This window comes from Anas acuta, chromosome 9 (assembly GCF_963932015.1).
Source record: "Anas acuta chromosome 9, bAnaAcu1.1, whole genome shotgun sequence".
Lineage (NCBI taxonomy): Eukaryota > Metazoa > Chordata > Aves > Anseriformes > Anatidae > Anas > Anas acuta.
The window spans coordinates 1884362-1908321 of record NC_088987.1 but is presented as its reverse complement, the minus strand read 5'-3'; the positions used below and the strand labels follow the sequence as shown (position 1 = coordinate 1908321).

General features: G+C 41.8%; 2 protein-coding genes across 2 annotated transcripts; one reads left to right on the top strand and one right to left on the bottom strand.

The window, feature by feature from the left end:
• Positions 1-2065: 2065 nt before the first annotated feature.
• On the bottom strand, positions 2066-23896 carry GFM1 (G elongation factor mitochondrial 1). Its single transcript, XM_068692233.1, has 18 exons — positions 23741-23896; positions 23156-23308; positions 22306-22438; positions 21884-22088; positions 21134-21250; positions 20392-20542; positions 16134-16288; positions 14969-15053; positions 14191-14328; positions 13407-13508; positions 12678-12734; positions 12142-12279; positions 11321-11403; positions 5441-5603; positions 4371-4515; positions 3841-4001; positions 2925-2978; positions 2066-2460 (listed from the first exon to the last, which is right to left on the bottom strand). Exons 1-18 carry the CDS (start codon positions 23789-23791, stop codon positions 2329-2331), a joined length of 2223 nt encoding a protein of 740 aa, XP_068548334.1. The 5' UTR covers positions 23792-23896; the 3' UTR covers positions 2066-2328.
• Positions 5952-11214, top strand: LXN (latexin). The gene is made up of 6 exons (XM_068692236.1): positions 5952-6396; positions 6973-7035; positions 7516-7690; positions 8221-8357; positions 10340-10402; positions 10999-11214. Exons 1-6 carry the CDS (start codon positions 6244-6246, stop codon positions 11086-11088), a joined length of 681 nt encoding a protein of 226 aa, XP_068548337.1. The 5' UTR covers positions 5952-6243; the 3' UTR covers positions 11089-11214.
• Positions 23897-23960: the final 64 nt, after the last annotated feature.

Genomic DNA, 23960 nt, shown 5'->3' with positions numbered 1-23960 from the left:
AATGTTTCTTTAGTTAAAAAAGAACCAACACTGATAAAAACATATTTTAGAATTGAAACAAGAAAATAGCATAGGTTTTGCACTTTGGGGCTCTACTTCAGCAATGCACTTAACCACACGTTTAATTTCCTTACTGTGTTCTAAGTATGGGGAGCAGTGGCAAGGACAGAGGATCACATACATTCAACTCGCCAGAGCAGGATTACTTTGATTCCATATAAATAATGCAACTTAGGGCAGTTAAGCAACTGCACGTAGTAACTTCTGGGCAAGTAGCAACCCTGCTGGAATACAAAGGCAGAATCTCTACTGACTTCTGTAGGGCCAAGATTTCACTCAGTGGCCCAGAACCTGACATGACACAGGTTGTACTGAAGCAAAAGTCTTGGTTAAGACAATGCAACCGTTACATATATTGAGGCTCAGGCTGGTTCACACTGCATTCTTCACACACACACATACAAAAAGCACAGCATATCTCAAAGAGCTCAACTACATCAGATTGCTACAAGTGCTACCTAAAATTTGATTGAAGTTAAAAACAAACAAAAAGCAACAACAACAAAAACACACACGAAGAAGTAAAATCTCCAAAATGAAGCTCTTGGTAGTGCTTCTTTCCATTCCTTCATCCACCGTCCCCCACATCCAGTAGCCTTCCCTCTCCACCTGTAGATTTTTCTCCCTCATATTTAAGTTCAACAGACCTCACTGTGCCTCAGCTGTCCCTACACCGTGCCTGCGACCTGAGGCTGCGGTCTAAGCATCTGTGTTAGATCTGTGGAGAACCAGCACACATCTGGTAGAATCTATCAGCCAAGAATTCACATCATGACTGGCCTCTAAAAAGCGTAACATGAAAGTCATAAATATAACCAAAAATAATAACTAGCCCCTATTTCTTTCTTTACATCGCATTCACACTGTATAAGGCATCCTTGAACTTTGGCAAATGTGCTATAACATTTGCTTATTTAAGGAAATCTCCAAATGTCAGAGAACCTGCAGGGCTTTTCTTGAAACTCGTTCCAGCTGAACGTTTTCACAAAAATAAAAGCTACGGATGTAAGGGAATCAAGAAGGATTTGGCCCAAAGCAACACCATACTTACATACAACAGTATGCCTGCACTGAGTTAGCATTTACATGCCACCGACAAATCTCTGACACTGTACGCATTCCAAGTTTAAAATGAGTAATTTTCACCATCTTTCTGTGAATGCTGAGGAAAAGAAGCCCAGCCATTGCAGTTCTGTGTCTGGTAAACATCAACCACGATCCTGTGCCAGGAATGTAGTTGGTTTTGAACTGGAACTTCCTCCTCTGTTTACTGGAAATCTGCAAAAATGCTGTTAAGCTGAATAGGTCAGGAAGAAGGAGCACGCAAACAAAATCCAGAGTGGATCTTCTGGTAATAAATAAATGAAAATGGCATCTTCTTTTTCTCACCTATTTCTAACATCCGTGTTTTATCTCTTCTTTACGAGTAAGCAAGATCTCATCAACTGATTACCAAGCTAAGCATCATCAGTGACACGCTCTCCTGACTGAAAGATTCTAAAAAAAGGAATCTCTTCTTTGGCTTTCTGAAAAGGAGCCAAGAAAGCAAGCATATAAAATAAAACCATATTGCTCATAGTTTTGGGAAGAGTTAACTCGTATGTACATTCTTGTCAACTCTTTCCAAATGCCATGTACCGTAAGTGATAAGCAGATCTGGTGATAAGCAAGCAGCACTGCCAGATGACCTTGGTCAATTTGCCACGACTTTGGGGACTCTTTGCATTGGTTCTGGAGAATAAGGAAGAAATACTGGCATTCCTCTGGACTGTATGATGGAAGTGGACTGCAGGAGCAAAGGATCTGTGCTTGGGGCACTTACATGAAAAATACTCGGTATTGGATGACAATTCATCCTCCACGTCTATCCAGAGTTAATATTTAGCCTGCTAACCTAAACATTTTAAACTTTCAAAGACAGAGAAATAGTAACTCACCCACTTACAAAACAATGGTTTATCAATTAAAAAAATAAAATTATTTTAATAAAATGGATTGAGACAAATTTCAAGACAAATTATTATCAATGTTATAATATTTGTGTATTTTGTTAACGAGCAGCATTTACATCTGAACAATTCAGCTGTAGTCTCCTGGTGAGACTTCTGAGCATACCACAAAGGAAGGATATTACGATGAAATTACAAGTCCAAGTCCCACTGAAGTCTGCACTTATCCAGCCAGGATTGACTGCTTGTATGGCTTGGGCAACCATGCTTTTTGGGAAGATTGTGAAAAATTGTTCAATGTACTCAAGGGGAAAAAAAGTCAGCTCTTCGCTTTGCCCTTTTTCGCAGGAAGTCGTCCTGTTGCTTCGAGGTATTTGTTAATTATTTCTTCTTGAGTACTGGGCAAACATGGTTGGTATTTACTGTATTCCATTGTATATTCACCCTTTCCCTGAAGAGTTGGAAAGAAAATAGTCAAAGTTAAGATGCTAAACAAGTAGTCTTACGTAGCTGTAGGCCTCACCCAAATCTGTGAAATAACATGCAGCAAAAACTTAGTGAAGTATAGGAGCAGGATGTGCTGAGGCATGCAGGTATAAGATACAAAAATAAACAGTATCTGAACATTGTTTTTTTGATACTGTTGCTTTGTATTATTTACAATTCTGAATGTCTTCCCTCCCCCAAGCATGCAGGGATTTTTTGTCTGAATATGACACAGCTAGTGATAGCTATCTTCATTCAGAAACAGTTAAAGTAACAGTAATAGCTCCGATGTTATTTTCCTATTCTTTTTTTGTGTTTCCATTTTTATCACTTTTACTGCTGCATGTATTATGCCAATCCTGATGCAAATTAGCACACTTGATTCATAGAAATAAGAGTCTTTTAGCAAAAAATTCTGAGAGTACTTACCTCTGTGCAAGACCGCAGCTCAGTGGCGTATCCAAACATATCATTCAGTGGCACCTAAAATCCAAGCATATTATTCTTGTAGGAACACAGTATTTTTCCTTCTACTTTTGGTTATCATCCAACTAATCTCAATTATGCTACAAAAAATCTGGTGTGCTTTATAAACAGTACTGGTTTTATTATCTGCTTTTGTAAATACCTCTTATTTCAACTAATGTATATTCACAATGTATATTCAGCTGAAAATCCCCCAAATCTCTGTTTGAATGCACCAGATACTGGAGTATGCCAAATTCAGTAACCTGCATCACCTAGCAAGATATCATGATGCTTGAAACATCAAAGGCTGCAGCTCTAGATACAGTTTATGCAGCAGAAGCAATGCACAGTATGGTTTGTCATTACATAAAACTTTGCTGAGGATTTACCCTACCACCACTGTTAGATGTATATTTCGTATGATCTAACATGAGAACAAATACATTTTATAAGGTGTGAAGAAAAATTCTTTGCTCTTATCTGCAATTATTACAGTTAATGCAGTTATCAGCTGAAGGAAGACAGCTGCCAGAAACATCCCCCTTAACTCTGTGCATCAGTACTGCTGCACAGATTTGTATCACTCTAAGGTAGCACAGCCAGCCAGTCTTGACAAAATCAAGTTCTGTTCCTTTCTCTGACACCACATGATTTTAGGGTAATAAATACGCTTCTCTGAAGCGGGATGGGTTTACAATAGGTTCTCTAATACTGCACAATATGCTTCCACAAATGGAAAATTCATGATAAGCTTATCCGCTAAGTAACTTGACTAAAATGTTTAAAATTCTAGCCAGTAAGAAAACCAGTAACAGAGTCAAAAGGCAACAGAGGAGAAGAAAGGGTCAGGAAGCAGCTAGCAGCTACCAGCACATACCTCAGCATAGAGGGTAAAGTAACCCTCCAAGCCGTCTTGCCCTGTGATGACTCCATGCCGGCGATTAATTCCAGCTATCACTGTTCCCTGGAACTCCGTGGGTGCCATCACCTCCACTGCCATAATGGGCTCAAGTATACGCACAGTGCCATTTTCCATAGCTGAAGTAAAAAGAACATGAAATACACTCTGTGCTCTCAGGCACGTAGTTTGATAGCACATTTTTGAAGTGTTTGATAGTTTGATAAAATATTTTCATTTTTTTTACCCCAATAAATATGAAGCTTTTGGTGTTTCTTTAATCTAATCTAGGAAAAAGGACCTCCTTCATACAATTATAAGATTAGTCTGCCTTCCTCAACATTTCTATGAATTCTTGCACATATTCCGCTCTACACAACCAGCTAAACTTTGAATATATGTATGGATACACCAGGCGAGAAACCACCCTGAAGAAATGATGTCATTAAAATTTGCCCCAACAATAAACAAGCCAGCAGGACTACACATTCAGACTACTAGTTTTATACCTTGCTTTAGGGCTCCTTCTCCTGCTCTGATGAAAGAGAACTCGTTGGAGTCCACCATGTGATGCGCACCATCTTCTAAGACAAATCGGACTCCAGATATCTTGTGCCCTGATGTTAAACCTTTTTCACATGCGTCTCGGAATCCCTGTCAAGTAACATCTTAAAGTTAGTTTTCAGACTGAGATTAAGCTTTAAAAAGATTGCTATTAACAACGGCCTATAAAAGACACTAAATTTGGTCACCTTAAAAACAGAAATAATGTAATACAATAGAAGACAAGGAAAAGGAATGTACTCGGGACTTTGTTTTGTTAAGGGGCTGTATGATCAAAGAGTGAAAGAATGCTTTATGTGGAAAATAACTACTTCAACTATTGGATTGAAAAACAAGGTTCTCTTGAGACTGTGTGTTTTTTTCCAGGACTTGGAAAAAATCTTGAAGTGTCACATCATGGAATAATGAAAGAATTCTTTTAGTTTGATTAATGATTTCAAAGATCATGAGAAGATAGAGAAGATAGAGAGAGAAGTATTAAAGTTGTATATGATAAATTATACAGTTACACAAACAGAAGAAGCCCACAGAAGTGGTGAAAAAAAAAAAAAAGGAATAGTTGGTAACACATGCATTAACTTAACTACAGTTACCTATATATTTGGTCTCAGAGAAATCACAAAAAAGTTGCCTGTTTCAGAATCAAGGATAAGAATTATGTGGCCACAATTGGAAGCAGAACATGGAAATTAAAAATAAGCATCATCAGAAGGAGGCTTGTTTTACTGTCAGAATAGCAAGCCTAGCTTTCGTACTAAGGCACTGCTATAGAAATAGAGCAAGCACACACTACCAAAGAAAACAAACAGCAGCTTCTAAATTAAGTGGAAAAGTTAGGAATGTAAGATATTAAGCAAAAACACAGAAATTTGATTCTGCTTCCACTGAAATAATGGGAAAAGTCTCCTTGCCTGGGGCAAGACAGTCATAGTAAATGTTAACAGAATACTGAAAAAAAAAAAAACACAAGAATCAGTATTTCTTATATCACAGACATACACAAATTGCTTTGTACCTTTTCAACAGCAGGCACAAATTGTTTTGGAATATTTGTGCCAATAGTTCTGTCTTCAAATTCTAATTTTGTGTAGTCTTCAGGATCCAGGGGCTCAAGGACTCCTATAACTTTGCCGTACTGGCCTGCTCCACCAGTCTGTTTCTTGTGTGTATATTCAAACCTAAAACCAAGCAAAAACCCCACAGAACGCTATGTTATTCATTACAGAAATTGTGCTCTAGCCATGGTTTCATAAGGAAGAAGTTCCTGTTGTGTATTTTGCTTCACTCCGTTTAGTTAATCAAGAAGACTAAAAGCTGTGTGGCTGAAAACAACAGCTGAGAATATTCCAGTGCTCTAAGAAGGAGTTTCTTCATCTTGCAAGGTGGAACCTACAAGTCTGCAATGATTTAACAACTCAAAACGCTTCTGTATATGGTAAGCAACGCTAATAAAGCCTGATTACCTTCAGGCTCATTGCCTGCCTGAATCACAAGCTCTTATTCCCACACGAACCCGCAGGACCCTCCCACCAACTACTTTGATGGTAGTGGGAAAGGGTGACTGGGGGGAAAAAACACCAAACAACTGTTGGATAATTTTATTTTTTTAAGGAAACTAGAAGGATTTCGGTTTCTTGAGACATTCAACCTTCTATCACACCTGGCTGTGTGGTTTCAGGATGTTAGGGGAGGGAAAGGAGGAGGAGGAGGAGGAGGGCTCCGTGACGGCTCCTCCCCACACCACCGCTTCCTGCTGCCGCCGGGGACAGCCCTGCCGAGCCGGGCCGCCCTCCTCGCCCCCCAAAACCCCCCAGCCCCATGTCTCAGGGTCCGAGCCCGGCGTTGGAGCTGCCTCCCAGCCACAGCCTCCCCGGCCGGGCGGCGGCGCTGGCCGCGGCCTTCATCGCCTGGCGCCGCGGGACCCCCGGGCGCGGCCCGGCGCTGAGGGCCCTGAGGCACGCCCGCCGCCAGGTGAGGCTCGGCCGCGGGGCCTGAGGGGGCTGCGGGCACCCTGAAGCAGCGCTGCCTGGGGCTGAGGAACAGACGCTGGTTTGACGCTGCTAATGCTGTGGCTGCCCTTCTGCAGGCAGATAGTATTTAATCAAGGAGCCCCGAAGCACACGCACTCAGGGGGAGGATGCTTTTTGATGCTGTCAGGGAGACAAAATTCACCACAGAGGGGGTGATGTGCCCCTAAGCCTGCTAGGACTGTGTTTTAGCAAAGTTAACCTGCTTGATTAACTGCGGATAGCTGGTTCTGTACAAAGACTTAATGCGATTCCTAACAAAGTGCAAAATGTGTGCAGTATAAGGAACCAAGTAAGGTTCGTGTGTCAGAGTTTAACCGGGCAGTACGTGGTATAGGGCAGAACCATGCTGGGATACCAGTGTGCAAGACTGGGAAGGGAAGAGGCAGCACTGATCAGGCTCTGTGCCACTGTATGCATATTACAGAGTAACTTCTGTAACTTCTGGAGAAGCTTCTCCAGAATGCAAAGAAATTCAGCATTATACAAAATAAATATTCTTAATCTTCTCCTTATTTAGGATATTGATGGTGTCGGGCACAAATACCACCTGGAATTCGTGTTAGAAGACATCTTTGAGAAAGTGAGTTTGGATTTACTTCGTTAACACCATTTGGGCAGAATTTGGCACTAGTGATGCGTACCAAACAGCCAAAACTTCACGCTGCTGATCCTAGCTGACCGTAACAGCTGGGGACTGTGTTTCAGATTTTAAATCTGAAAAGGGTGATTCCCTTTTAATAAAAATGGGAATCGCCACTTCCTACACCATACAAGCCCTGAGTATCTGATGCTTACTGCTGTGACACCAAATTGAGAGAAATGACGAAGACATTACAATGTCATTCAATTTCAATCTCTACAGAAGGAAAAGTGCCTTTAAAGTATATTCACAGAAATGCTACAAATGTAACCTCGTTACAAATGTAACCTTGTCTTAAATAATCACAAATCTCTGTGGGCCATACCCTAAGAAAATAAAAAAATAAATTTTAAAGTGCAAATTACCAATATTATACATGCATTTAATCAAGTATTAATACCTTAATTAACTCTGCAACAGGACAGTACTGTTAACTGCACTGCTGAGGTTCTTTATCATCTGGGCAACAAAAACGCTGCTCCAGATGTGCAATTTACAATTGAAGGCGAACTTAAGAACACAGATGAAGCGGATAACCTGTTCTACAATCGAATCAAGAGCCTGAAAAACGAGCTTGTGGCAGAGAACATACCAGGTACAAAGAAGGGACCTGGGTGAGAAAGAAGTGAGAGAACGTGTTCTGTGGCCAGAAGCAAACCTGAGCTAGCATGGTGGTGGTCTGTGATCCATGTGGGAGCCCCTACCACAGGAGCTGGGACCAGGAGGATCAGGCTGTTGGCCCTTCTCTGAATTCACGCTTCTGCACTTTCCTTGCTGAACTGTGATTTGCATGTGACTGCTCCTTGAAAACCCTCTGCTTCCTCTTAACCTCTTCTTTCTGTTCCTAGTAGCACACCAGGTGCCCCAACTGCACTACTCTGGTCTGTGCTTACTGCAGAGCAACCCCTGCCTTGAAGGCCTTACAGAATGTGTTAAGAGGAAGAAGTGGGGCAGAGGGGTGGTATAGCAGCTATTCTAAGATCATATAGGTCTGTAACAGCAAGAAACATCAGCCAGGTCCCCTGAGTTTTAGCACCAGACCCTGTCTACTAAGCTGTATCATCCCATTAACGACTGCGACTCCATGAATTTTACTTAATGTGTATTTTTTGCTTTGTTTACCAGATAGCTACGGCAATGTGCCCCCAGAAATGGAGCCCATCAGAGCGCTAGCCTGGGCTGCCTCTGGCTATGTGATATGGAAGAACTCAAATGAAAATACTAAGTACCAACTTGCCCAAATAAAGCACGTGAAGCAAGTGGTAAGTTACCATCAATGCCCTGCAAGAAATAAAATATTCAGGAGCTAAACAATTGTGGCATGTACTAAAGTACAGCTGAGGCAAAGTTCTTAAGCAAGAAACCTCAACTGTATCTCAACTTCTTGGTCTGGTTCATTTTTAAGCCAGTGTTTAAGCTTTATGTTTTAGCTGCCTGTTTATTCAGTCTACTTCTTCTCTTCCTGAATTTTGCTTTTAGAAGCAGTTTTCCTGTGAGAGCAGTATTCTATGGTTATTTAGTTAAAATAAAAATTTCCTTTCCACTTAGGGGTCATCCCTTTGATTACAGTTTTATATTACTTTTCTGCCTTTCATCTGTAGTGTAGGCTGATCTGCCAGTAATCCTGCACCTGCATAACAGGCATTGGAATATTCTTGATTTACATCATGATCTAGCAATCAGTCACCATAACACTGCTTGACATCTCTGCAGTACCAAGATCTAGACAAGCAGCAATGGGCTGCATCTCAACTTCAATAAAATACAATCTACATCGCTTTTTGTTTATACTGTTCCAGTCTCTATCCATTTGCTAGTTCAAATACTAATCAAGAAAGAAAATACTGATTTAAATACTGATTTAAGTCCACACAACTATTTATTTATTTTTTTTTTCCCCAAACTTCTTAGTAATGCTGGTTTTTACTTGGGGGGAGTAGAATAAATTATTTTTTTGTTGAGACATTCGTATTGCAGAAAAGCTTTTTTTTTTTTTTTTTTTTTTTTAAAGAGTTAAATGACCCATTTAACAATTTCTGTAACACTTTCCTCAGGGTTAGCTTTCTCCCCAATGTTTATAGTTCAGTTCAATTAAAGCATTGCTCCTTGACTCGTATCAGCATGATATGCAGCAACTAAGTTTATGATATGGAAACTACATTCAGGAAAACATGTCATAAGACAGCGAGGGAACAGAATACTCAGAATTAAATGTTTTATATTTTCACTCTTTTTTGAGTGATTGCAAGTACTGTGTTAATCCTGAGCAGCTAAGCTCAGAAATCTACCCTAAGCTCAGAAATAAATACAACTGTCAAATCTTAATACAGCTACTCAAATTGAGTCAACAGCTGCCATCATCAACAGGCCTTGAAGGCATTTTACCTGGAAAGGCAACCTGTTTTCAGAAAAGTTACGATCAGAGCAAAAATGTTTTAATTGAATAGAATTCTGTAGATTCTTTCAGTTCTTCTCTATTCAAATTGGAGAAAATATACTGTGAGTTAAGAATAATTCCTGAAGTGATGGTCAACTTTAAATTTAGTATGTACACTAGATCTGAAAAAGAGGACTTCCTGTTTAGATTTTCAGATTGAAAATGTTTAGATTGAATGTTCAGACTGAAATCCTGTTTAGATTTTTAGATTGGGTTTTCTTCTGAAAAGAAAGACTTTCAGAGCCCAAATATTTGGCCACCCAGTACAGCCAGTGAATTCTCATGAAGTTTTAGGTGTGAAGGCAATGCAGAAACTCATTTTGGAAGCAGGATTTGTTAACAATTTGCTCCCTCTGATGGCTACCTTAAAGTAGTTCACAGATGGCGCAGGGCTACCCATGTGCAAGGTTTTAAAGCCCTCTTTAACAAACCAGGTGAATTTAAGGATAAGGAAGACGGAAGACTATTAAACCTGCTGTAATCTTTTCTCTAGTAATTTTGTTCCTCCTACCTGATGAGTAGTTATGTAAAGAGCATGTTCCAAAGGTCAGCAGGTATTCTGTTGTTCACACACTGATAACTTCCTACCCATTATAAAGCATTTGGAGTGGCTTGGAAATCTTACTCTATTGACAATTTTATTCACAAATTTTCAAGCTAAACTGACACCTTGTAGAATCAGCTATTCCCTTTCCAATAAGTTCCTAAAGTTATGATGTGTCTAGCTTCTTTAAAGGAGGAATTGATTCACTACTTTTAAGGAATGGGGAAGTCTTAAGTACAGCCCTTTTCATCTTATTTTTCCAGAAAAGAAGTGATGAGTATCTTGAATTCGACTACATGATCCTACTTCATGAAAATGTGTCCCAGGTAAAGTCTTATTTCTAAAAAGCTTTTCTGTTTTGAAGACTGCCAGCTGTATGACATCCAGCTTAGACATGCAGATGGTGAGGTTCTCACAGATTTGGTGCTGGCAGTCCAGCTGGTGAAATGGGTGAGGTTAGGGCAATGACCACCCATCTGTCTCAGCATTAGCTGCATCTGTCCCTGAGCAGGCAGGAGACAACAGGTCTCTAATTTGTGTTGGGAGACTAATTTTAAACTGATTTCCCAGTGTTTTTAGCAAATGGCAGAGGTTCAATAAAGTGGTCATTTACAGCTCTCTCCTCTTGGGAAATACTATGGGCAAACTGGCAAGGGATAAAGGGAAGAAGAAGCTGCCAGCATCCTGGACTGCTTAACTGCATCCTAGCTGGAGCTGTGAACATTGCTCCTGCAGGAGAACTTAAAACACTTGAACAATTCAACAGGACTGTGTGTTGTGCATCTTAACCTGAACTGTTACCGGTGCAGGATCAGCCTAGTTAAAGCCAGCCCAGGTATGGCTGTTAGAGCAGTCAGTGCCAGTTCAGTATTGTTCAAAGAAAAACCTTCTCACTTCTCGCATTTTTACTTTCTACCCACAGGAGATTATTCCCTGGCAAATGACAGTTCTTTGGCATCCGCAGCATGGCATTGAAGTAACACAGAACAGCCGTCAGCCAAAACATGTATAGGACAACTGCAGCATCTGATACAGCAATGGGAGAAGCTCAGATGCTACCACAGGCATTTCAAGGGGGGAATATAAATTGGTGGGGTAGACAAACAATCAAGGTGCGAATAAAGAACCTTTTTTCAAACATTTTCCCCCTCTGTTGTGTTTTGATCTGGCACTTTCTCTACTGTAGTCAAATTCTATGTCAAAACAAACAAAAAAAACTCCATTGTTGCTAAAAGAATACTTACGGCACAGGTGCAGATATGTTCTCTCTGAAGGCAACTTTTGGCTTTCCCATGGTGCAAGGGCAACCATATTCTCTTTCCATTCTCTGCAGGAAAAAAAAAAAGAATGAAATAGAGTTGTACCTACACCACGGCAATTTAATTTTATTACAAATCTTTTTGAAATAAGAAATTTGATCAGGGCTTACCAGTTTAACAGTGTTAAAAATTATTTACTGTCATTCTGCAGTCAATCATGTTTAGAGCTTTATAGCTTTACACAGGGAAAAGCAACCATGTGATTATTTATTCAAATTTAAATTTTCTGAAACAAAAGCCATCTTTTCTTCAATCTTTCAACATTTCAGATATATCTGCTGTATTTAAACTAAAATCCAGAACAGATATCAACTTGAAAGAAACAAATAAATCATTGCAAGTAACTGTTCCCTCCTGCCTGCATCATCTCTAATTATGGAATGATACCTTTAAAAGAATGGAAGCAGAGTATTTCTCTCTCCTTGTAGGAAATAATTAACAGTAAAATTCATTATAAGCAAAGGCTGCTAAAGCAAAATATAGTGCTTAATACAACATTTTTATGTCTTTGAAGCAAAAAAAAGTGAAAATATTCTAGACAGAAGTTTCATTTAAATAGATAATAAGCCTTCAAAGTAGAACCACTAGAGAGGAAGAGTCTTCAAAAGTTGACTAAGAAGTTGAGTACTTCCCTAAGCAGCTACTAGTGGTCACACTGATGCCACGTCTCTGCCAGAAAGGAAGGAGAATTCTTGGTTGGCAAAATAGTCAAAAGTAGACTCCATGGATTCTGCTTTCCAAATTACCTGGGCATAGATTTCCAAGTGCAGTTCTCCCATTCCAGAAACAATGGTCTCTTTGCTCTCATCATCAAAATGAATTCTAAAGGTGGGATCTTCCCTTGAAAAGCGGCTCAAGCCTTTTGAAAATTTATCAAGGTCGTTCTAAAAAACAATTACACATGCAAAGGAAACATTAACTGAATGTCCAGAAGTCACACAAAGAAACCTGAAATTTTCTTGTCAACTGCTTAGCACTTCTACTCTCATGAAGTTATTTTCTGAAACAGCCACCCACTTAGAGCTGCATTTATTTCTCCAGTTATTTGAAGTCTATGTTTACCTAGCTCAAAGCACACATGTTCTTTAGGGTTAAGTAATATTATCTAACACATTATTCAGATAATGTGATTATGTTCTTAAGTACTTTCAAAAGAATATTTCACAACAATGCTCACCTTAGTCTACACGATTTCATATTTGACTGCTAACCAGCACAAAGTAATAAAAGCGGCAGAAAGAAGGCCACTCGGTCAGAAAAAGGTTGATTCACAGGTTCTTACCTTGTTGGAAGGCTTCATAGCTACCGAAATAACAGGATCAGGGATGTGTATGGACTCCTGCAAGTGATAAAGGATGAGATCACGCAATCATGTTTTGCTACACCTAGTGATGCAACTTCTCCAGAAAATGTGGATCACAAGAACTCTGGGTCACAAACAGATGACTGCTTTACGTATCAACCTGCGTCTAATATCATCGTGTAAGTGCAACAAAATTATGTAACTCTCCTCAGGACTGCTACAAGGCTATGACTTAATAAATGCCATACTGCCAACCACAGCATTTCCAAGACTTATCTAGAGGCAAGCTGTTCTCTGTATAGATTCACACTACTTCGAAGACTCTGCTTCCCATCATATTTTGTAAATGTACGTATAAATAAAAGTGATATTTTACATCTGTATACAAATACATAGCTCAGTAGTTTTGGGATAATAGCATCCTCTCAGTATTCAGTTACCCATGGACAGCAAATGATGTGGTAATGCTTCCGACAGCCCTGAACAGTTTGATAACACTGCAATAGTGGATTTGATGTCAAGTGTTGTAAACGAATGTGCAGCTCTTGAATGTACCACACTTCTACATACACAGCCTTCCTGAGGTATAATCATCACAAAAATATTTGCAGTTGTGAATACATCAGAAAATATTTAAACATGACAGATGATTATAACTTTTTACAACAAAATCCTAGTAAATTGCTGTATGTGAGGAGGCATACTCACCATGGAGATGTCAGTACTTGTTTTATCAGTGAACGTATCCCCACTAGCACAATCAATTCCAAACAACGCACATATGTCTCCTGCATAAACTTCGTTTACATCCTTAAGAAAGAAAAAAAGTTACTGTTTAGAGGACACTGAAAAAGATATTAACATTACAAATTACATTTGGTTTTAAGCAGAGATATAAACACCACATTTAAAAGCCTAACATTAAGCTCCTTTTTTCCCCCCCATCCATTTCTTCAAAACAAATGTCCAAAAAGTGTATCTCAGATTGGTTGCTACCTTACTTTAATATAAGGATGCAAAGCAAGCAACAAAACATTTTTACAGGTGGTCATGATCCAGCTATGGAGTTAAGGAATTTTAAACAGGAAAGGGTTGCATTTGCAGCAGTTTGAGAATCAATTTTCAGTTTAAGAATAGTGTTCAATAATCACATGAAAGAAAACTTTGCTGGATGTTTTGCCAATCCTATTTCCCTTCTCCCACAAGCATGGAACATAGGGTAATACCACAGCTAGCTTTCTTTAGCTGTCATCTCAAAGCCATCTTATAATGCTTCCCAGGCAAAGATTCTTCCACTTCAGTGGGAATAATACACTGAAGATCATTCAGTTTCTTGTAGACATCCACTAAATGCTACAGGCAAATATGAATTAATAACAAAAGCAGAAATTTGACATTATCACATCATTCAGAGATACCTGAAAAGCGAGAAGTGTGTTTAGTGAGAGTATCTCAAAAAGCAGCCCGTGTGCCTGGACTGCCCCTCACTCACCTCCATGTTGTCTGAGTGCATTCGGACAAGTCTTTGGACACGCACTCTCTTCCCAGTCCTAGTGTTATAAATATAATCAGACTTCTTCAGCATCCCCTGATAAACTCGAAGGTAAGTTAACTGCCCGAAACGGCCAGCCTGAAATCAAAATTCATTAAAATCAAATATAATCCTTCTGGGACTCAAGACAACTACTGTGTGAAGTATGGTATACACTGATTGAACAAATGATTCTGTTTTGAGTTTACACACTAGATACGTAAACAAAACTTGTTTAGCATAGTCTCAGCTTTCACTTGACTCTGAAAAGGAACTTGACATTTACTAGCTATTTCCTTTATTTCACCATTTTTGCCAGTGCTGAGCCTTCCCAACAGAGGCACACATTAGCTAATAATTTGGTCAGCCACACTCCAGATTTTCATGTGAACTGCTACTCTCTGGGCAGCAAGCAACCCAATTGGTTAAAACTGTATTTTTTTCCTTTTTGTCTCTCTCATGCTCCATTATTTTCAACTTAAAAAAACCCTGAATTTTTCTCGGAAAGTATTTGTAATAAGCCAACCTTCCCCCTCCAAACAAACAAACAAACAAACAAAAAAAAAACACTTTCAGGTTTTAAAACTGTGAAGTATTTGAGGCCCGGAATCCATTTTAAGACTTCCAAATTTGGCAATGTCTCATACATTTGTGGATATTATGGCTGGAAGCTGGGTTTGTGTTTTCTACTGTTCTCTAATATTTTTTTTATATTAGAGAAAAACATTAAACAGCTTACCTCTAGTTTAAAAGCAAGGCCTACAAAAGGCTGGGAATTGTCTCGAGTGGATTTCAGCAGGAACTTGGCTTTGTCCTCAGAATCCCTTAAAAAAAAAAACAGGAATGGAAATGGAGTTTATGTTATGAAGAAAACACGGCAATCTCCTCTAACACAAGTCCAGTCTTGGAAAGTCCCAAGGGCCCTTGGTTTCACAGCTTTATAGCAGAGCCTTACATGCTGGGTTGTTCTACTCTTGTGCATACAAAACAGGAAGATTTTGGTAAATGCCAGCAAGGGGATTATCCACCAAAACACAAAACAAGAGCACATTCTGCAACACTGAGTTGCAGCTTGCATGCCACAGGTTAACTTCTCTGTACTGGCAGGTACAGAAGGCATATAAAAGGAAACGGGTGTACCAGTGGTTGACCTAAAAGCAGCTGAACACGCCAATCTTAGAGGCTTTGCAACCGCAGCTTTGTAGTAAGACTGCAATGTGGATGCAGAAGCACAGGGAAGGGATGCTGCAGAACTCCTCTGCCAATGCCCACAAGCCACATTAGGCATTTCAGCCCACCCCGGCAGGCAGATGTTAACATGTAGGAAATGGCCCAGCAGCAGCCAGGACTCAAAAATTCAGGTGACCGCTGGGAGAAAGCCATAAACTGTATTTATTGGCATCATTTCTGTTTAGCTCTTATTGTGTCTGAACAACTCTAAGGCATTCAGAAAGCCTGATGACCACCCCCAAGCCACGACTGGAATGTGAAGGGCTGCTTGCTGCCTCTGATGTCGGGTTTCATATTTCTTAATTGTGATGGCACATCTACTTCAACAGCCACGTCCGAATGAATAAAACATCAGTTAACGTATTTCAGATGTGCTCTCCCCTCTAATGTAGGCATGATTTCAAGGGTTATCATTAATTTATAAGAGCTGTCTCAGCATATAAATGTTACGTTTGAAAAATAGTTAGTGCGCATTAGAAGTACAAGTATAAACAGCAACCCTGAAATGACAGGTGAGCTCTCCTACTTTTGGAATGTGGTGCAGAATGATAATTGCATTAATTAATGCAAACGGTAAATGACCGTGTGTTTTGTCACTGAAGTTTCCCACCACATACTGCACTGTTTTGAAACCTTATTCTAAGACCTCACCGTAGGTTAACAAATGTACTTACCCCTGGTTAAGAATAGCATAGTTCTCAACTTCCGAAGGATTTGGGAGGTATTCTAAGACAGCATCCAGCAGTGGCTGTACTCCTTTGTTCTTCAAAGCGCTTCCCACAAGTACAGGGGTAAATGACTTTTTCAGTGTTGCTCTTCTGATTGCAAGCTGGAAAAATTATCAGTGCATTACTGGCCTTCTGCAACGGCTCCAGGAGTCTGATGTAGCACCAACGTAAAGCATTCCAGACATCCCCTCCATCCATGCTGGCTATCTGCTGGAGCCCCCCCCACAAAAGCCTCCCACCACACCTTGCTCACTGATACTCTAGAGAAGCAAGAGAATTGCCCCCCACATCCTCCAACAACTTAAGTTTAACTTAGAATTGATAATGCTTAAGAACTACAATGATAACCCTAGAATACTCAGAAAAAGTTCCTTGATTCTATGTCGATAAAATTGGGATTCTTCAAGTCTGTCTTAGGCCTCTCATTCCCCATATTTAACTTCGTTGGGAAACAATACAGGGGTATTTGCGAAAGCAAGATGAGATGCTTCAGCTTCCCTAAAGTATGGAAAATTCTGCTGAAAGAGAAATTTTGGTAGTGCAGAAATATTTGGATAAGTGTCATGCCCAAGGAATCATCATTTTTTGATGAGGAGTGCTTTGACATCACAACAGAAGAACCTATTCACATCCACCTGCAGTTGAAGTTGTGGAATCCTTCCAGGATCTCCTAAGCAGCTGAGAACGAAAACCTAACTGCACACCAGCCTCCTGCTTGCCCAGTGCCTTCCACCCACGCTTTGCAATGTCATGCGATGCTTAACTGAGCACCAACAGCTTCCAGAATGGCTTCCATCGCTGTCTGTAAGGGTTTGGAAAGGTGAGCAGAAAGGAACTAACCCCAGCCAGTTACCGAAGCCAGGACTGCTTCCTCGGCCTCACCTCTCCCTGCCACTAGAGGATGCCACCTCCCCGTGGACACGGCGGCCTCACTCCAACTAAAGCAGCTCCTGCTGTCTGATAAACGGAAAGAAATGGATTCTCCTTAACAGACCAAGATAGCACATCGCATCACCTAAGCTGGGATTTATTTAGAGAACCTGAAGAGAGAAGGCTGAACTATCTTTATCATTAACCCAGAGCGCAACGTGGACTACCTGAGCCAAAAGTGACAATGGAAAAAAACAACAAAAACCTTTGACAGAGCCAACAGAGTATCCTTCATTTAAATATTTTTGAGAATGAGATGTTTCCTGCAAGTTGTTGATTTAATGATTTCACTAAAATAATACAAGGAAAAAGTTCCTACACCAGCACTTCTGCTCCTTTAGCCCCTGTCTGCTCTCACACACTGCAACGCTGCAAATACCCCTGGGCTGATGCCCAGTGCTTCTGTTTGGCCATGTGTTTTCAAATCAAGCAACGTGACTGCAATTTACCCTCACCAACAATTATCTTTGGGGTGGGGAGGTGCCCTTTTATTTCCTTACAGAGATTGTTGGTACCCCGATGCCACACTGAGCAGCTGGGGCACGTCAGCTCCCTGAGTGCAGCGTTACAGACGGCAGCAAACCGGGCGATGTCGAGCCAGCTGATCTGCAACAACCACGGTGTGCTAGGACTGTGCCATCCAGGAGCGATACTTAGCATCATTCCTACCAAAAGATTATTTTCAGCGGAGACTTGGCTGCTGGCCACTGAAAGAAAATCCATCTTCGGGGACGTATTAGGACGAATTAACCTGCATCTGCAGTGCTGGAGCCATTATAGCTGTAATTAATTGGCTTTCAGAAGTGGGAAGCAGATGCATGCTGAATAGGCAAATTCAGTTTTGCAACAGATTTTCATCCCAGAAGGAGCTATCAAAAATGGCTTGCTGCTCAAAGCCTGTCACCTCTCACGGTGCTGGTGTACTCACATCTGTACCGTCCCTCCTCTAGATGGAGGGCTGATCCCTGCAGGTCTCCAGAATTGCTGTTCTATTTCTATCTTTACCTAAGAGAGATGGGCTGCCCTGAAACATGAACAGCTCAGGCTTCATAAAATAATATTTGATTACTGGAATAGCTAAATGGATGGTTGTATCACTAAGAGCTACAGTTTTGGGGTACTTCTGAAAAAAAGCGTTTTGCTTTTACGCCTCAAGCCAAGTAGGGATATACAGATTCCTGCCTACTCTTCACCACCAGTAATCACCCAGACAGCCAAAACAAGGTGTGTGGGCTGTGTTTTGTTTTTTTAAACTCAAGCCCAAGGTCTGTTACAAAGTTAAAAATCATCAAAGTTTAGCAGCCATGAAGATTCAAATGAATAACCCCTGGGGGACCTGCCGTGCCCACCAGCTCTGAGCAGCTGCCAGCCCTCCCTATCCCACCAGATAGAGTGGGCAACTTCCAGGAAAGCAAGCAGTGCAAATCTTACCAGGAAAAAAGACTACTGCACAAAGGCAAGCAGGCACTGCCAAGGAGACAAATGCTCAGAAGAGGACTTCAATGTCACGGCTCTGTTTAAAGTAACACTCTGATCACTCCTGACCTGAGCCCAGCTGGCCTGGCGGGCTCCACTCACCGAAATAGCTCCTGCTCCTACCACGTCTCAGCTCGGCTCGGCTCCTGCAGCTACAGCTGAGCACCCAGCGGGGAGAAGCAAAAGGAGGTGAGGAGTGTCACGTCAGGCAGCCTTCGGCCCCCAGTGAGGCTCTGTGCGACACGCTGCCACTCTAAAGCAAACTGATTTGAACTTCACCAGCAGCTCCCTTTGGAAAAGCAGTCTGCATGCAACACTTCTGCCATGGCTACAGGCACTTCACACAGCACTTTTTTTTTTTAATTAATTTATCACATTAAGCAACTTATCCCCTGTGGCAGCTTCAGTCTTTGATTAATAACTGTTAACAGCAGCCACTAGAAGATTATTGTTCAAGTTAACTTCTGAGGGTAGCAAGAGCTGGTGGCGAATACTCAAAAATACCTGCACTAAGCATGAATTAACTCAATCTATATGGCCATAACACAGCTAAAAGGGTAAAAAGCAACCACGTTGGAATCATGCCTGCAATACAGCCCTCCGTATGGCTGCCTTACGCTACCGGCTGTCAGTACACAACACCCAACAACTCACTGTGTGCCAACAGCTGCGCGTTGCTGCCCTCAGTTACACACCCACTCGCAGGGCTGCGTGGTGAATGCCAACTTGGTGAGCAGTGCCCTAAGGAAACTGTCCTCAGGCCACCTCACGCTCACAGCACAGAAAAATTAAGTCCATGTGTGTGTGGTACAGGTTGTCTTTTGCTGACTGGGGTAGCCAAGCGTTTATACCTGTCCTGACTAAAGCCAACACCACAGTCACTGCTCACCTGCAGTCCTTAGGGACGGGACTGCGATCCACATAACAATCCACTACAGGACGTGCAGATCGCCAAGAACATGTTTGTGTCTACTCTCCAGCCTCCACTGAACAGTGTAAGCTGATCTCATCCAGGAGCAAACTGCTGCAGGACTTGCAAAACAATGTAGAGCTGCAGCAGCTGGGCTTCCTGGGCTTCCCCACCACGTTCTGTTATGTGGACGTGCACTTGAAAAAAACAGTGATACCAAACTGTCCTGGGAACAAACAATTTTCAGTCTATCACCAGCTGATGTATGAAAAATGGTGTTCTTCATTACTTCTGTGTGCTTCCCTGTGTTGGCATGTTTGCCATTTGCTGTTTAAAGTACTTCATAAAATAAATCATGTACAAGCCTTCTGCATCTTTCAAGAAATTAATTTTTCTTCTCTTTTAAATTCTTTTTTTTTGTCCTAGATTTGTTTCCTCTGGAGTCTCCAAGTCAAGTCATTCTGATTTCTTTCTAGTGTACTGCTCCTTTTACCCAATGGATGTCATCAACACAAAAACAAACTGAGGCAGGATTTCCTAGGCACAGGAAGACTTAGAGCATCTCACAACTGATTCACTACAGGATACGGGGTAAGTCACAGACATCAATAGCTGCACTGCAGGTAGGTAACAGAATGGCAAAAACAAGCAGATGTACCTTAGAGCCAAGCAAATGGCTCAAAGAGGCACCCACAAGCTCAGACTTTCTGATCAGAAAGTAAATTTGGAATGGGTCCTTGATAAGGATTGGACTGGAAGTCCACCTGCAGGAAGTGACGCCCTACAGAGCTCAGGCGAAGGATTTCTTCAAGACTTCAAGAAACGTTTTAGGGAGAAGGGAAAAAGTCAGAAAGAACACGACGTTAAGAAGAAACACCATGAAGTTACCTTTAAGTCAGCAGCTGTAGGAATCTTTTCTTCCAAGAACAGCTCTCCAAGTTGATCATCCGAATTAGCAACACACTCGATCAACTCCCCACGCCGATCTGCAGCCTCTGCTCTAAACTCCGCTGGAATTTCATCGTATCGAACAGTCTGGCTAAAAACACACAAATCATACAGCTACTCTGAGGGATACCACACAAAGCAGCCTTTCAATCACTAGTCATTGTGACGACCAGCCTGACCAAGAAAAATTTACTGTTGGCATGGATATTAAAAAATAAATAAATAAAAAATTGCGTTATTAACTTGCTATCTTTGATGCTTTGATGCTTTAGCAGGAAAGCGTTCTTCCCACTCACAGTAGGAGTTTGCAGGGATGCAGGACAACCTGATCAACAAGCTCACCCACATCTTATCTTCATCCCAGTCAGCTCCTGCCAAATCTCCACTATCTGCTCCGTTATGAAGCAAGTCTCCCATCTCTCTGGGTGGCAAGCACTGCTACCACCCCTGCACACTGTTGCCGTTCGCCAGAGATTCATGCTGAAGCTACCAGTCATTAAATCTGACTCTGCAGAATCATTTTGCTGTAATCTGGTGGGCTGAAAGGTGATACCTCAGCCCTAGCACAAGCTGCATCCCTAACTCTCCAAACAGCAGGCTTCATATCTGAAGAAAAACTATAGGTATTACACATCTGAAGAGTCACTTCATTAACAAGAAATATGTAAGTTTCAAACCTTACCCAAATGCACCATCGAAATATATAGCTCTTTCTTCAATTAGATCTATAACTCCTTTAAAGTTTCCCTCCAGACCGATTGGAATCTGAACAAAAGCTGCATTGTGTTTTAACTTGGATCTGAAAAAGTGAGAAAACATCGATTAGCTGAAGAAAAAAGTCACTTCCATTCATGCGCTCCAGATGGTCTTTAAACAACATCCCATTCCTACACTGTATCACCATATTCTGTTCTTTTAACAGTGCCAAAATCTACCAATACTGATGAAAAATGCCTATTTGCATTTTACCATGAGTAACTGCCTGACTTCTATATCACAACAGATCCAGTGAGAAACTTCCATGGGAAAAAAGGCAGCACAAAAGACAGCTTTCAGATTGATTACTTGATTATGGGAGCTCCTTCTCCCTTGCTGCACATTAACATGTGTATCTCACAGATAAAAGTTTGGCACAGAAAGGTGGCAGGTAAGAGGCATGCGGAACTTCTGGTATTTGAAGCAGAAACTGCCCAACCTTGTGTCATTGCCCTGCTGCGAGCTACAGGACATTTCCCACCAGCATCTAAGAAAAATTAAAATGCTGTTTTTAAAGTGGCTCTGAATCTAGTTCCCCATTTAACCTCAAGCCATGAATTATCTCCCAAAACGCAATTACAGACTCCACAAGAGAATGTTTTTCAATACTCTTAGTATTAATCTGCTCCACGAATAGTTCAGAATTATTCCACAGGTAAGTTAAAGCAATAGATACCTCAACTGCTGGACTGCTCTGGCTGGACTAGAGCCCTGTCTGTCCAGCTTATTGATGAATGTTACAAACGGCACGCCGTAACGTTTCATTTGCCTGTTCACGGTTATTGTCTGGCACTGAACTCCTCCAACAGCACAGAGAACCAGAATAGCTCCATCAAGAACTCTCAAAGACCTCTCTACTTCAATTGTGAAGTCTACGTGTCCTAAATAACAATAAAAAAAAGGCAACAAAAAGTTAGTCATAGATGATAAAAAATAGTAATGGTTTTCTCATAGCTGCAGAAAACAGCAACATCCAATGAAATCAGTCTCCAGACATAAGGAATCTCAAGGTCAATCACTAAATGAGCACAAATTCAGCACCGTTTTTTTTTATATACAAAGGAAGAGCAACCTTACAGTGTTCAGAACTGCCATTACCTGGCGTGTCTATGATGTTGATGTTGGTGTCCTTCCACATGGTGTACGTTGCTGCAGACTGAATCGTGATTCCACGTTGTCGCTCTAGCTCCATTGAATCCATGACAGCTCCAACTCCATCCTTACCTTTCACCTTAGCAATGAATAAATAAATAAAAATTAGTCCAAGAGAGTTTACTGGGAATTCTACAGGAACAGGAGCAATCTTTCACACAGTGAGCATCATCCTTCACACAGCAATGAAAAGGAGACATGAGAGAATCACTTTGTGAAGTGCAAAGAAGCTTGATTTTTTGCAGCTTCATCTACTAAGCTAATGTGTTTTACTCTCCTGATCATCACCCTGAAAGAGGTTATCAAAAATCTGCCACAAATTAGGCTTCACTTTTTATTAATTTAATAAGCTTTTTTATTAATTTATAAATTAATTATTTATAAATTTATATATTTTTATTAATTTAATAAGCTAATATATCTGAATCTAAAAACTATATCCTTATGTTCTCTCAGTTTCTCACAACCATCTCTGACAGTATTAAAAGAAATGTGCATCTCCCATGGTATATTTACCAGAAATAGGAAGAAATAAGTCTTGAAATACGATTTGAAGTGTTGTGAAAGAGAGAGAACACTGCAGCAAATGAGGAATCATTTGATCCTCTTCTCCATTTATTTTTAAATTTAAATGTAGGACTCTCTTCCTAGCTTGGCCTGCCACCGGGTGCATCAGGCACAGCTCCCTGACCCCACGCTGTAGGCTGCAGATGAACGAGCCCCAGCAGCGCTACGCTGGCACCCAACACACAGCCCACGGAGAGCCACTCTGCCCTGGCATCCCCCAAAAACCGACCTCGTGCATTTGTGCTATCCTGCCAGTGTAGAAGAGGACTCGCTCCGTCAAGGTGGTCTTCCCGGAGTCGATGTGGGCCGAGATGCCGATGTTGCGGATCCGCTCATTGGGAAGGATGCCTGAGGAGCAGTGCCTGCAGGCGTTCAGGAGAAGCTGGAAAAGGGGATTGCTGCTGGTTTAGGGAAGCACAGATGAAATGCAGACCAAATGGTCACCCTGCTGCTCTCAGTTGCCCCCAGGGGCCTTTCTCAGCACCCCGAAGCCCTGCAGAGCCCTCAGGCAGCCCCCATGCCAGGGCCGCTGCCTTGCCCTTTATCCCTGTCCCCTTGCCGGACTCCAGCCTCCCTCCCACAGACGGGCGCCTTCAGCCTAACGAGGGACTTCTCCAGGTAGAGCACAGCCCCGGCCAGACACCCTTTTTCCTTTTTTTCCCAGAATTGCCACTTTTTGCCTTTTTTTCCCCAATGCCCCTCCCACCCCGTCACGGCGCGGCGCAGGCCCCGCTCCCCTCAGCCGGGCCCTGTCAGGGCTGTCCCCGGCCCCCGCCGAGATGGCGGCCGCCCCCCCCGCACCCCCCCCCGCTACCTGCGGCTGCCGCCGGCCCCGCGCCGCCCCGGCCCGCAGCGCCCGCAGCATGGCTGCCGCCCGCCGCCTCAGCGCCTCAGCGCGGCGCTTCCGGAGCGCGGCGCATGCGGGGTCGGGCGCCGCCGGGCTTTGAGATGTAAAGGCAAAATCCTCAAAAAATAAATAAATCTAACTCATCTCGCCCTCAAAACACGATATTGGCTTGTATTGGATGAAAATA